Here is a 12,270-nt window from a genome sequence, read left to right as displayed (position 1 = left end):
AAAATGTAATAATAAAATATATTTAAAAAGATTTACATTACTTCTTTTCTATTTGTTAACAAAATTATTTATAAAATCATTAAAATAAATTATTTTATACTTTGAAAGCTATATTATTATCAACTTGTTAAAAGCATTTAAAAGTACCCTTTGTTCTGTTTTATTATGCCGAAATCCTTTACAGATAGGCCGGGGTTCGAGGTCAGTGGCACTATCTCAGTTTAGCCAGGAGCAACACTCTCCCTTAGATCAGCGTCAATACTTGTTCGGGAACCACATGGAACTACTACACCGAGCCTGTAAAGCGGGTTGTGAAGGTCTCAAGGATAGCAGTGACAGGTGGAACAAAGGCGACTTACGATCGCCCAACCTGTCTACAGGGATAGCAAGAGCCGCACAGTCAATGTTCCTTTAAAATGGCCGAAATAATGATCCTAGGAGGGTTTTGCACGCTTGGTAGGTAGGAGTTGCTTGCTCACACACCCGTCTTGGTTGAGTAGGTATAAATGATTTCGAGATTAAGCAGAACCCATTGGTGTTATTGGTCGTGATAGCAGCACGCATCAGATGTATATTTATACAGTGGATACAGCCCTACAAGTCTCCGTGCAACTTGGCTATTATCTGTGGTAGCTCGGTTATCCCGACTGCTTGCTTTACCCCTAATCGTCGACATTGTACCTCGAGGCGTTTTGCCGCAAGCCACTCCCTCCCAAGCGTGACTATGATGGGGAAACCAGCTAAATCGGCATCCATCAACTTCCAGGGTAGAGTCTTTTGCCTGTCGTCCAGCACGACATCCAGATATTTGGCCTGAACTCGTCCTATCTGGTTGATCTGGCGATACACCTCCACTGCATCCTGTTCGTCGACACCAGCGCCCATAACTATGACACAGGAGTAGGGTGCAATAGCCACCGGCCAATTCAATCCCTTTTCGTCCATCAGGAGCTCTGCGACGGCGCCAAGAATCCGGGAGATACCGATTCCATAGCAACCCATCTGCATTGGCACAGCTTTCCTCTCATCATTGGGCACCAAGATTGTAGCTCCCAGGGCTTCTGAGTACCGGGTGCCAAGGTAAAATGTGTGTCCTAACTCCATTGCCTTCTCTGCCTTTAGATGTCCGGATGCGCACGAAGGGCACTTGTCGCCTGTCTGGATCCGAATGAGATTGAGTGGTCTGTCTTTGTTCCATTGGTTGGTGTTTTGAACTGAAACCGACACTGGCACTTGGTTGCGTGGCGTCAAATTTTTGGGCCAACTTGGGATGGTTGGCTTAGTTCCCACCAGGCTCTCAGAGAAGGACAGCGGAAGCCGGCAGTCAACAATGTTCACGAGCTCCACAGCTGTCCCACCCGCAGCTGCCGCCGTCGACCACAGCGGCAGCGCATCCTCAACACCGGCATCCAGGTCAGGGATTATGGATTTCACCTCCGCAATGTTTATGTCGAGGTCCGTATACTCTCTCAACGCACCCCCACCAAGGGGTTGTGTTTGCTTGGGGTACCAGACGTTGACCAATTTGGTTCGGTCCTTGGTGATGCCTCGCCAGACGCGGAAGGTCGTGTCACTGACAACCTGGTCAGAAAGTACTGATTCAGCCACCTCCTCGTTAGCAACATAGTTACAGCTATCACAACTGATAACATGGTCTTCTCCAAGTGGCGTGGGAAGATGGTATTCGTGGCTGAGATTACCTCCCATGTTACCTGAGCTGGCCTTGGCTGCTAACACTGGGAGTTTCATCTCCTCAAATATCTGCGAATACACCAGACGAACGTTATCGTAGGTTTCTAGAGCGGACTCTTTGCTGCTGTCGAAGGTATAGAGGTCCTTCATAACGAATTCTCGTCCGCGGAGGAGGCCATGGCGCGGGCGAAACTCATCGCGGTACTTGGGTGTAATCTGAAATAGCCTGAGGGGGAGATCCTTTGCTGTCTTGGCCGTCTGGGCCACCAGAGCGGTAATTTCCTCTTCATGTGTTGGGGCCAGAAGGTAGCCAACGTTTTTACGGTCAGAGAACTTGAAGAGCTGCAGGGAAGGCAGTGTCAACACCAGGTGTTCAAACAAGGCATGACGATTTGACACACCTCGGACGCGGTATTCTCAAGCCTCCCACTCTTGTCCCAGAGAGACTGGCTTGATACAGCCGACAACGAGACCCTCGAGGCAGCTGGAGACCGGGACAGTGGCCATGGGTAAGCATGGGACCATGGTTAGTGCGCCGAGGGAGAGACTCACCCAACATATGCTCCATATGTCTGGCCACCAGCTCCTCGAGCTTGGTCTGCACGCGCCTCCCCAGAGGAAGCATGTGGAAGATACCGGCGTGAGAAGGGCGCAAAAACCCAGCACGGATCAGCTTCGCATGCCCATTTTCTACTCCCGATGCTGGTCTTTTTTTGGTGGGAAACCATACCCGCGAGAGGCGGGCGAGCGCGGGCGGGATCATACTGTGGCGGTTTTCTTGGTGATTTTACCTCGGGTGGTCCCGCAACATGTTGGCGGCATCTGGCATACAGAAAGGACAAGATATATCGTAGGATAGTTTAGTTCAACAGCCTCAACTACTCCGTATTTTCTGTCCAATAACAGACCCCCCGTTGACTGCGCAGCGGGCCGCAGCTTGCTACTGAGGCCCCACCCTGAGCTTGCCTGCCGGGAGACGGGCGGCGTGCAGGGTTGGCTCCAGTGCTACTTCAACTTTTTTTTTCTCCCCACTCCAAAACTTCAGTCGGTCGACCAAAGCAGTCGACAATTCCCAGTTTGACGCAGCCCAACACGCAATTCTTTCCAGACACACGCACTTCACGGGAGCCCTGTCCATCACCCCGCCCATTCGCCATTGAATTCTCAGCAATTCCTACAAACAGCTCCTGTGAGCTCGGCGAGACGCAATGGGTATCAAGCGCACGAAGGACAAGAAAAAGGCTGCGAAACCAACATTTGATGAGGCCGCCCTTGCTAAACTGACAAGCAAAATTGACAAGACTCTTGGTGGATCTGAGAAGCAGGAGACGACAAAGCGCAAGAGACAGCGCGACAGCGACGATGCCCCCGACTCGAAGCGACGCCAGACCAAGCCTCACGAGCAGCAAAAGCAAGGAGGGAGAAGCGACAAGCGCACTGTTCTCTTGGACGAGATTCTAGCCCTCGGCGGAGACAAGGAGGATCTCGAATTGGTAGCCAATCTTGAATCAGACAACGAGGATGGTGATGCGCCCAAGTCCAAGCCTGCTGCGGCCGATGGCTCTTTAGACGATGCCCTCCGGCAAGAGCTAGCCAAGTTCGCTTCCAGCCTTGGCTTCCAGAAGCTACGTGACGACGAGGAAGACCCCAATACCGATGATTCTGAGCCGGAAGACGAGGATGTTAAGGGCGGGGAGGCCGAGCTAGACACGGAGGAAGAGGGCGAGGGGGAAGATGAACAACAACAAGAAGACCAGGAGGAGGAGGAGGAGGAAGCAGAACTCGACGAAGATCAGGAAGGCCAAGCGGAAGAGCCCGTTGCTGAGAAAGTGAAAGAAGTAGTGGACCAGCGGCAAGAAGCTCGCCAGGGCAAGAAATCAGGCAAGCTGGTTAGTACTTCGCGGTTGCACCTTGTTACCTCAGGGTCAAAAACTTGTGGCTAACATGGACTAGATTTTTGAACCAAGACCTGATTGGCACGGCCTCTCGATGGAGGGTCTTCCGTCTACTGTTTCTGGCAATGCCAAACCGCACTTCGCTTCGATTGCCAATTTGAAGACATATGCGCAGGCGCTTTTGGACGAAGACTCGGCAGCTTTTAACAAAAAACAGTCCTCGAGCTCGACCCAGAGGTTTATGTCCACCATCATGTCATCCGGCACACTGTCGGACAAGGTATCAGCTCTCACCTTGTCTATACAGGAGTCCCCCCTTCATACCTGCAAGGCTTTCGAAAATCTGATCGCGCTTGCTGGCAAGAAAAGCCGCGGACAAGCAATCGCAGCGCTGGGGGCGCTGGTTGATCTTCTAGGCAACGGTTCAGTGCTCCCAAGCGACCGTCGTCTACGAGTTTTCGGTGCTCAGCCTGCACTCCTGTGCGCTCTTCAGGGACAGGGCTCTTCCCCATGGACGCAATCTAGCAAGCTGCCCGGCAAGCTTACCCAGTCGCATTTGATGATGTGGGCATATGAGGATTGGCTTAAAGATGCCTACTTCCGCATCATCCAGCTCTTGGAGACCTGGTGTTCCGATGAGATTGAATACTCGAGGTCGCGAGCTCTCGATTTCGTCTTTGGCCTTCTCAAAAGCAAGCCTGAGCAGGAGGCCAATCTCCTCCGGCTGCTCGTGAACAAGTTGGGCGACCGGGAGCGCAAAATTGCATCACGAGCGTCGTATCTTATTTTGCAGTTGTTGAATCTCCACCCAGGAATGAAAGCTGTCGTCATCAAGAATGTGGAGCTCGAGGTTCTTCTCAAGCCAGGGCAAAGTATGCGCGCAAGGTATTATGCTGTCAACACTTTGAACCAGACAATCCTGAGTACGAAGGAGCCCGCCATTGCCGACAACCTTCTGCGGATATATTTTGAGTCCTTCTTGTCACTGTTAAAGACGGGCTCACTGGGTGATATGGGTGGCCTGGACAGTGAGAAAAAGGTCGACCACAACCGGAAGAAGGACAAGAAGCGGAAGGGACCCAGCACTACCGTTACTGGAAACGAGCAGGAAACGGCGCAAAAGCTAGTATCTTCGTTACTCACAGGCGTCAACCGAGCCATCCCTTTTGCCGGGGCCGATGACTCGACTCTGGAAAAGCACCTCGATACCCTCTTCCGGATCACACATTCATCCAATTTCAACACGAGTGTGCAGGCCCTAATGCTCATACAGCAGCTAGCCTCATCAAAACTGTTGGCCGTGGATAGGTTTTACCGGACATTGTATGAGTCTCTCCTCGACCCAAGACTTATCACTTCATCCAAGCAGGCGCTGTATCTTAATCTTTTGTATCGGGCCATGAAGAACGACGTCGACGTTCGGCGCGTTAAGGCCTTTGTCAAGAGACTGGTTCAGGTTTTGAGCTTGCACCAAGCTCCGTTCGCCTGTGGAATCTTGTTTTTGATCGCCGAGCTGCAGTCCAATTTCCCGGACCTTCATACTTTGCTTGACGAGCCGGAAGATAACGAGGACGATGAGGACGAGGTGTACAAGGATGTTAGGGACGACGAGCCTCACACCCAGGCTCCTGTGCAAGAGGGAGAAACGACAACCCTTCGACGCAGTGGGGATTACGATGGCCGCAAACGAGACCCGGAGCATAGCAATGCCCACCGGAGCTGCCTCTGGGAGCTGGTAAGTGCTGTTCTTCCAATTGAAGTCATGCCGTAGGTTTGTGGCCATGCACTAATCACAGTGTTTTCTCTGTTCTAGGTACCGTTCATTTCCCATTATCACCCATCAGTTGGCGTGTTTGCTACAAATCTGCTGTCTCGACAGGACAAGAAGCTTCCCAAGCCTGACCTGGCCAACCATACGTTGATGCACTTCCTTGACAGGTTTGTGTACCGCAATCCCAAGACTGAGGATCCCAAACGGGGTGGTTCTATCATGCAGCCTGTACTTGCGTCGGGCAGCGCCTCGCACATTGTGGCATCTCACAAGGCAGGAGCCAAACAGGCCAAGACTGTCAACTCGGCTTCATTCTGGAATTTGAAGCCCGAACAAGTCTCGGCCGAAGATGTCTTCTTTCACGAATACTTTGCCCGTATTGGCAAGCCTGCCGAGGGCGTAAAGAAGAAGGAGGAGGCCAAGGTTGCGGCTGATTCTGATGACGAGGAGGCCGAAGACGAGATCTGGGAAGCGCTGGTCAATTCTCGGCCCGAGGTCGAGGGAGACGATGCGGACGAGGTTTCAGACATTGACATGGAGGGCTACGAGGATTCCGACGAGGACATGGACGTTGATGCTACGATTGATCAGGATATGGAAGACCTCGGGTCGGATGTTTCTGATGATGATGGATTCGAGGGCATCTTTGGAGATTCCGAGGAAGGCGAAGACGATGACGGTGAAGGCGAGGAAGGCAAGGCCCAGGGACCCAAGGAGGAGGCACCGAAGAAGTTCAGCGAGGCCAGACGTAGGAAGAAGGAGCTCAAGGCTCTCCCCACGTTCGCTTCAGTTGATGACTACGCCGAGATGTTGGCCGACGAGCAAGACGGGTTGGAAGACTAGCATGTCCTGTACAGCATTTTGGTTGGAAAGTGCGAGGTCACAACTATTGAGACTCCTCACTATTTAGGGTGGACGGGAGTTTGTGTTAATCAAAAAAGGGGGCAAAAAGTGGCTTGTTTTATTGCTATCTAAGTCAGCCCTGTGGGTATCATGGGCAGAGGTTCTAGGTGTCGAACCACTCCAGCGGATCGTTTTTTGTGAAGATGGCGCGGAAAGTGTGGCCACCATCGGGTTCTTCCTTGTCTTCGGTATCTTTGCACTATAAGCTGAGCACTTCTCGGGTCTCCATTGACCTCCTATGCCTTTGCACTTTGACTTACGGATACTGTGGAGCTTGGCTTCGTCGTCCGGGCCTCCGGTGAAAGCACGGAAATGAATGTAGGCTGGGCCATCATCAGGCAGAGCGGGAATCCTGACTTTGCCGAAGATATGAATCCCGTATGCGGAGACGGCGACACGAACTTGCTGGAAGTCGTAAGCGTAAAGCCGGCTAACTCGGCATCACTGAGATGCTCAGTAGCCGCAAAGTATTCCGGCTCATGTTCTTTTATGGGGGACAAATGCAAATGTGTAAGCGATCAGGACCTTGCTGGCCAGGAATGGGCGAAAAGGCAGGCTATTTTGGCTCACTGTCATGCTCGTGACGGATATGAACGAGTGTTTTCTTCAATTCATGTTCAATCTGCTCAAAGACCCGGAGCGACTCCTCCTTTGGCTCATGAGTGGCCCCGAGCTCGACGGTTTCTGCGGTGGCCTACTACAGTTAACAGGGCTAGCCACCGCCACGACTGGGGGATGTTGCTTGCCAGCAAACGTACCATAATGGGTGTTACTGTGTATATGTATGGACTGGGAGCGGTGAATAGTAACAGAAGCAGCAGCGGTAATAGAGGAAAATAAAATAGTGGGTGGGCTCAGATGGAGGGGCATGTCAACCATTTCTGTTGCTTCAATTCAAGGCAAGTGAGCAGTTCATCCAATTGCGTCAGTGGCCGGCCACGAGATGAAGGCACAGATTGCTTGCGCCCGTGCATCCTGCACGCCAGAACACGGGATTCTGTCTCGTGGCTGTGAGACATTGCGTGTCTGAAGATTCCATGTGTAAGCCTCGACGATGCACACACCTTAGCTAAGCATTTGTGCCAAGACGTCACCATCTTGAGCCGGCGCCTCCGGGTGCCATGAAAACCGTTGCCGAGGTTTTGAAGCCGTGTTCTGCTTCGTTCACCCCGGCACTCCTTCCCGCAAGACCTGATTGCTGGTCACGTCGGTACAAGCTTGTGCCGTTGGCACTGACATCGAAGCTCAGTCTCACCAGAGTTACTGCAGTAAGTTCTTCAGCATTGCTCTATGCCGGTCCGGCGCTGCTTGAACATAGACTCGAAGCCTGGGCAGTGTATTCCCTCAATATCTATATCTTTTGGCGTCTGCCATGTTCATGATAAGTAAACTGGCTGACAGATTTGCATCTAGACCCTAGCCTCCCGGGATCCACCCTCTCCGTGTGTCCGCTCGCCTGCGACATCGACGCGAGCAAGGTGGATCCGTCCAAAGCAATTCCCGCCAGCCGTCGTGCGGTGCCTGGCAGACAGGTTGCGAAACCCGGATTTCGGTGACATAAAACCCGTCTTGTCTTCCTCGCCCGAGGCCGCCTCTTCGCCATGTCCTCCCATTTACTCTCGGCCACGCGCCGCCATACTTCCACCCTCCGCCTTGTCTCTACCCCTAGGTCTAGGCACTGTATCCCAACACCACCGTCTCGTGCTATCTCGACTACCACAGGTAAGCTCAAAGCAATCATGGTATATGCTCTGCGTCCTGTAAACTAGGCCACTGACAGTCTGCCTGATCGGTCCCTAGATTCGGCCAGTGCTTCCGTTGCAGCCGATAAACCGCCGTTTTTCCGTCGAACCGCCTCCGTCACCGGCCGCATCCTCCTCTTTACCGCTCTCGGCTTCATCATGGCCGCTGCGCCCGCGTACGAGTCCGCTAGGACAATCCTCTCGCCACCAGATGATGCTGCCAGCCTCACCATGTACACTCCCGAAGACGACGATGCCAAGGCCAAGGAAGACTACATCAACTCACACCCCCTGGTCGCCTCCCTTCGCGCCGACCCTGATATGATTGAGTCTCGCCCGCACATGAAGATACCCGAGACCTGGAGGAAGCACAACTTGACAGGCGGCACACTCATGGGACCAGGGAAAGTGACAGTTCCGCCTTTTAGTTGGTCAGAACGAAGCGGCAAGAGCTATGTTCAAATATCGCACGTGGGAACCGACTTGTGCGGCCATGAAGGCATCATCCACGGCGGATTCCTCGCCACGATGTTGGACGAGGGGCTGGCGCGGTGCTCTTTTCCGGTGCTGCCTTTTAATGTGGGCATGACAGCCAAGCTTGAGATCAACTACAAGGCACCCGCCATGGCCAATCAGTATCTGGTGCTCCGGGCGACGACAGTCAAGGCAGAGGGGAGGAAAGCGTGGGTCGAGGGCCATATCGAGACTTTGCCTACCGAGGAGGGCCAGCAGCCAACAGTACTGGCCACGGCGAGCGCTCTTTTCATTTCTCCTAGACAAGCATCGGTATGGACATTTCTGAATGCAGACCCCCAAGCCGATTCAAGACACGTTCTGCTGACAAACTTGGCGCTTACAGACCATGGCAAAGATTTACCCAGTAACATGAAACAGCGCACGCAAGCTCGTGGTGAGTGGGGGATTGGGAGATGACACATGGCGTGGATAGAAGTTGTAGGGGGTAGACATACATTTACATCGTTGCTATTTCGCATAGAGGCATCTTAATAGAGGCATCTGAATAGAGGTATAGTTAGAGCAGATGCTGCTGCCGCTTTGGTAGTAGCAGGTCGCGATCGGCCGTAAATAGTCGACACCAGTCATGTAGGGGCGCAATGCTTCATAGTACAATCGCTGCATGTGGAGAGTGCAAGTGGAAGAAGAGCCCTTGACAAGCCGCCAAGACACACATCAATGTGGGGTGTGGGGTATTTCCCATGCACGCAGCAGCTAAAAAATGACGCCATCTGCCATCCGACCAGACCAAGGCTTCAATGCTGGGATGGAAACATCAAACTGACCAACAATGGCGACCTTTTTGCAGGGCTCCAGCTCCGAATCGGAGTCAAGTCGAGTCACATTCGCTGCAGGGACGGCCGAACGGTTGCAGAAACAATGACCCACTCACCCAGGCGTTGGAATTTGTTACATGTATATATATATTGTCGTTTATGACCCCGCCATCCATATGTATATCGATTCTTGTGTTGGACCCTCATCCCAACTTGTTAATCCAAACTGAACGTTAAGGACGCCGTCCCTGGATAGTCCGACACTCGTCATAATGGCCACGTAAGTTGAACCTGGTTGCTTCTCCGTCCCGCTATTCGGGGCCGAGTCTAGAGCTTCTGATGTCCCTGAGCACAGCTGGCTCATGGCGGGGCAGATGTGTCTCGCACCAGCCCATGAACCAGGAGTATTGACACCGGGCGATAGCAACATTACCTGGCATCCATCGCTCTCGCGCCATGAGCGAAACCAACTCCGTGGCCAACGCGGCTTTACTGTTTGGTTCACGGGTCTCTCTGCCTCGGGAAAGTCGACCGTTGCCACTGCCCTTGAGCAGCACTTGCTTCATATCGGCCTTGCCGCCTACAGGCTCGACGGCGACAATGTTCGCTTCGGCCTGAACAAGGACCTGGGCTTCTCGGAGAAAGACCGCAACGAGAATATCCGCCGCATTGCTGAGGTAGGAAATCCGGCCTGTCACTCGGGTTTGTTGATGGGCGTGCGATCTGGTTACTAATCATAAAATACTGTGCTTCGACTTAGGTTGCCAAGTTGTTCGCTGACTCGTCCACCATTGCCCTGACATCCTTCATCTCTCCTTACCGGGCCGACCGGCAGATCGCCCGCGACTTGCATGCGAACGCCTCGCAGTCCGGCGACGACGCACTCCCGTTCATCGAAGTCTTTGTGGATATCCCTCTGGAGGAGGCCGAGAAGAGAGATCCCAAGGGTCTCTACAAGAAGGCGCGTGCTGGTGAGATCAAGGACTTTACTGGCATCTCGGCGCCGTACGAGGCCCCTGGGAATCCAGAAATCACCATCCGAACCGATCAGCTGAGCGTGGAGGAATCAGTGAGGAAGATTGTAGAGTACCTGGCGGAAAAGGGGCTGATCAGCCAGACCACCGAGACGAGATAAATGAAGAGCGATCCTGGGCCCTGCTTTGAGCGTCTATTCTGCACGTGTCGGAGACTGAATGGCAAAGCCACTACAAGTTACATCAAATTCTGGCATCCATCTCAAGGGAACAAAAAGAAAAAAAATAGGGCTGAGGAAAGTTAAAGAGGCATTTGACACCGAGACTCCCGAATGACGAACCATACAGCCACTCCCTATTCACCCGTCCATGCCTTCACGAAGGTACCCCTAACCGATTACGGGAGATCAAATTCATAATACACATATGCGGTGTACTCGTTGCCCTCGCCCACACTAAGGCCCGCCGCTGCCATTTCGGATGTTAGAGATGCATCGTCCTTGGTGACCCGCCCATGCTTGTCCCGGCCAAACGCATTGCCCCCAAGGTACGAGTATGCCGAGTCCAAGGCTGTTTTGACCTTCTTGGCTTGTTTTGGCGTTGTCTACGTGCAGTGTCAGCTCCAACGCTTCAGGTATTTTGTCTTGTCTCCCAAGCCCGTCTTCTGGGGGTTTCAAAACCTACTCTGATAAGTGCCGACGCAAACTCCAAGGGTAAGCCGTATCTGAGCACTGTCTCGACAAAGACGCGAAGTGTCATGACATGTGCCCAAATCATCACACTCTCACCCCAACCTGTCCGACCCAGCAAAAGGGCCTCGGCCCGCACCTTTCTCGCCTCCTTCTCGACGCGTTGGAGCTCGCGTTGCTCTTCTTCTTTGCCGCCCTCCACATACTTGTACTGGCGAGGGGTCCATTTGTGCTCCCTGCACTTTTGAAGAAACTCGGCGCTCGTCTTCTTAAACGTTGTGACTGCAAACAGCGTGAATTCGTCGTCCTGAGCAACCTGAATAGATGACCGCGGCACTACCATGGGAGCAAGTGTCTCATAGCTGCGGATGAAGTCTTTCCGTGCGTTCGTCGGCACCACAATGAGGTGCGTTTCCATGTATTCCGAGTCCTGTACAAGGAGCTTTGGGTCCACGATGGGCGTGAGCGACTTGGTGACGAGGTTTCCTCTGGTTAGATGAATTATAGTCAGCCCGGAACATGAGAGAAGCTACACAGCCGCAAAAGTCTGGGATAGCCTACGTTTGTTTCCTCTCCAAGGCGGCGAGATTCGTCTTGACGGTGTTATACTGGTTGAACTTGGCCTTGACATCGTTATCTGAGTTTTGCAAGTCGTTTTGGAGATTTTCGATGAGCTCAACCAGAGGCCGATCAGCTCGGTAGCGGAGTTTGTTCCATTGGAATGAGCGCAGGTACTGATCCGTGGGTTCTGTGTCATACTTGTCAGCAGTCATTCTGGCACGATGGCAAATAGCGCAACACAAGCTTACTGTCATTGACTATCTTTTGTTGAGCCACTAGGTCTTCATCACCATCCAAAATGCCTCTGAGGGAATCGGCAACCTTGGCGACGGCAGCTTCGCAGGCGCCGTTGAGCTTTGCTAGGTCGTCGGCATGTTGCACCAGGGCGTCGAGTGTGCCAATCTTGAACGACGGGACAGGGTAGGGCAGCACCTCGCCATTGTCACGACCCACGGTGGCGGCCAAGGACTTGAGCGGATCGTCATCGAAGACGCGGAGGGGCAGGGAAACGAGTATGTATTGCGCCGGAGCCATGGCGGCCTACAGCATGCCGGTATGCTTGGGGTCGGCCTAGAGTTCGTTGCAAGGCGGTACAGGTGTGTCGAGAAGCCGAGGTGTTGCTCTCGGGACTCTGGACTCTGGGGGATTTCCCTTCAAGGGGAGGGGTGGTTGCCTGTGCGATAGAGACGACCGGTTGCGAGGACAAGGGCGGTTGAGTAGGGCTGGTTGTTTAACCGATACAGGAGGCAGA

The 12,270-nt window shown here is 53.1% G+C and overlaps 6 protein-coding genes across 6 annotated transcripts; 3 read left to right on the top strand and 3 right to left on the bottom strand.

Moving 5' to 3' along the window:
• Positions 1-594: 594 nt before the first annotated feature.
• Positions 595-2,455, bottom strand: PODANS_1_12830 (uncharacterized protein; the record flags this gene model as incomplete). Its single annotated transcript, XM_001908919.1, has 3 exons — positions 595-2,034; positions 2,094-2,176; positions 2,245-2,455. 3 exons carry the CDS (start codon positions 2,453-2,455, stop codon positions 595-597), a joined length of 1,734 nt encoding a protein of 577 aa, XP_001908954.1.
• A 445-nt stretch (positions 2,456-2,900) lies between these two features.
• On the top strand, positions 2,901-6,201 carry PODANS_1_12820 (uncharacterized protein; the record flags this gene model as incomplete). Its single annotated transcript, XM_001908918.1, has 3 exons — positions 2,901-3,581; positions 3,646-5,346; positions 5,401-6,201. 3 exons carry the CDS (start codon positions 2,901-2,903, stop codon positions 6,199-6,201), a joined length of 3,183 nt encoding a protein of 1,060 aa, XP_001908953.1.
• An 89-nt stretch (positions 6,202-6,290) lies between these two features.
• On the bottom strand, positions 6,291-7,022 carry PODANS_1_12810 (uncharacterized protein; the record flags this gene model as incomplete). The annotated part of the gene is made up of 5 exons (XM_001908917.1): positions 6,291-6,325; positions 6,378-6,453; positions 6,522-6,745; positions 6,832-6,955; positions 7,020-7,022. The coding sequence occupies 5 exons, from the start codon at positions 7,020-7,022 to the stop codon at positions 6,291-6,293; spliced, it is 462 nt and encodes a 153-aa protein (XP_001908952.1).
• An 840-nt stretch (positions 7,023-7,862) lies between these two features.
• Positions 7,863-8,936, top strand: PODANS_1_12800 (uncharacterized protein; the record flags this gene model as incomplete). The annotated part of the gene is made up of 2 exons (XM_001908916.1): positions 7,863-7,983; positions 8,062-8,936. The coding sequence occupies 2 exons, from the start codon at positions 7,863-7,865 to the stop codon at positions 8,934-8,936; spliced, it is 996 nt and encodes a 331-aa protein (XP_001908951.1).
• A 631-nt stretch (positions 8,937-9,567) lies between these two features.
• PODANS_1_12790 (uncharacterized protein) lies at positions 9,568-10,430 on the top strand (the record flags this gene model as incomplete). The annotated part of the gene is made up of 3 exons (XM_001908915.1): positions 9,568-9,575; positions 9,720-9,972; positions 10,056-10,430. 3 exons carry the CDS (start codon positions 9,568-9,570, stop codon positions 10,428-10,430), a joined length of 636 nt encoding a protein of 211 aa, XP_001908950.1.
• A 236-nt stretch (positions 10,431-10,666) lies between these two features.
• Positions 10,667-12,059, bottom strand: PODANS_1_12780 (uncharacterized protein; the record flags this gene model as incomplete). Its single annotated transcript, XM_001908914.1, has 4 exons — positions 10,667-10,873; positions 10,954-11,446; positions 11,520-11,706; positions 11,768-12,059. Coding segments are annotated over 4 exons (1,179 nt in total), but the record flags the coding sequence as incomplete, so codon positions are not given.
• Positions 12,060-12,270: the final 211 nt, after the last annotated feature.

The sequence above is a fragment of the Podospora anserina genome, chromosome 1 (genome assembly GCF_000226545.1).
Source record: "Podospora anserina S mat+ genomic DNA chromosome 1, supercontig 2".
NCBI lineage: Eukaryota > Fungi > Ascomycota > Sordariomycetes > Sordariales > Podosporaceae > Podospora > Podospora anserina.
This window is presented reverse-complemented; position numbering and strand designations above follow the sequence as displayed.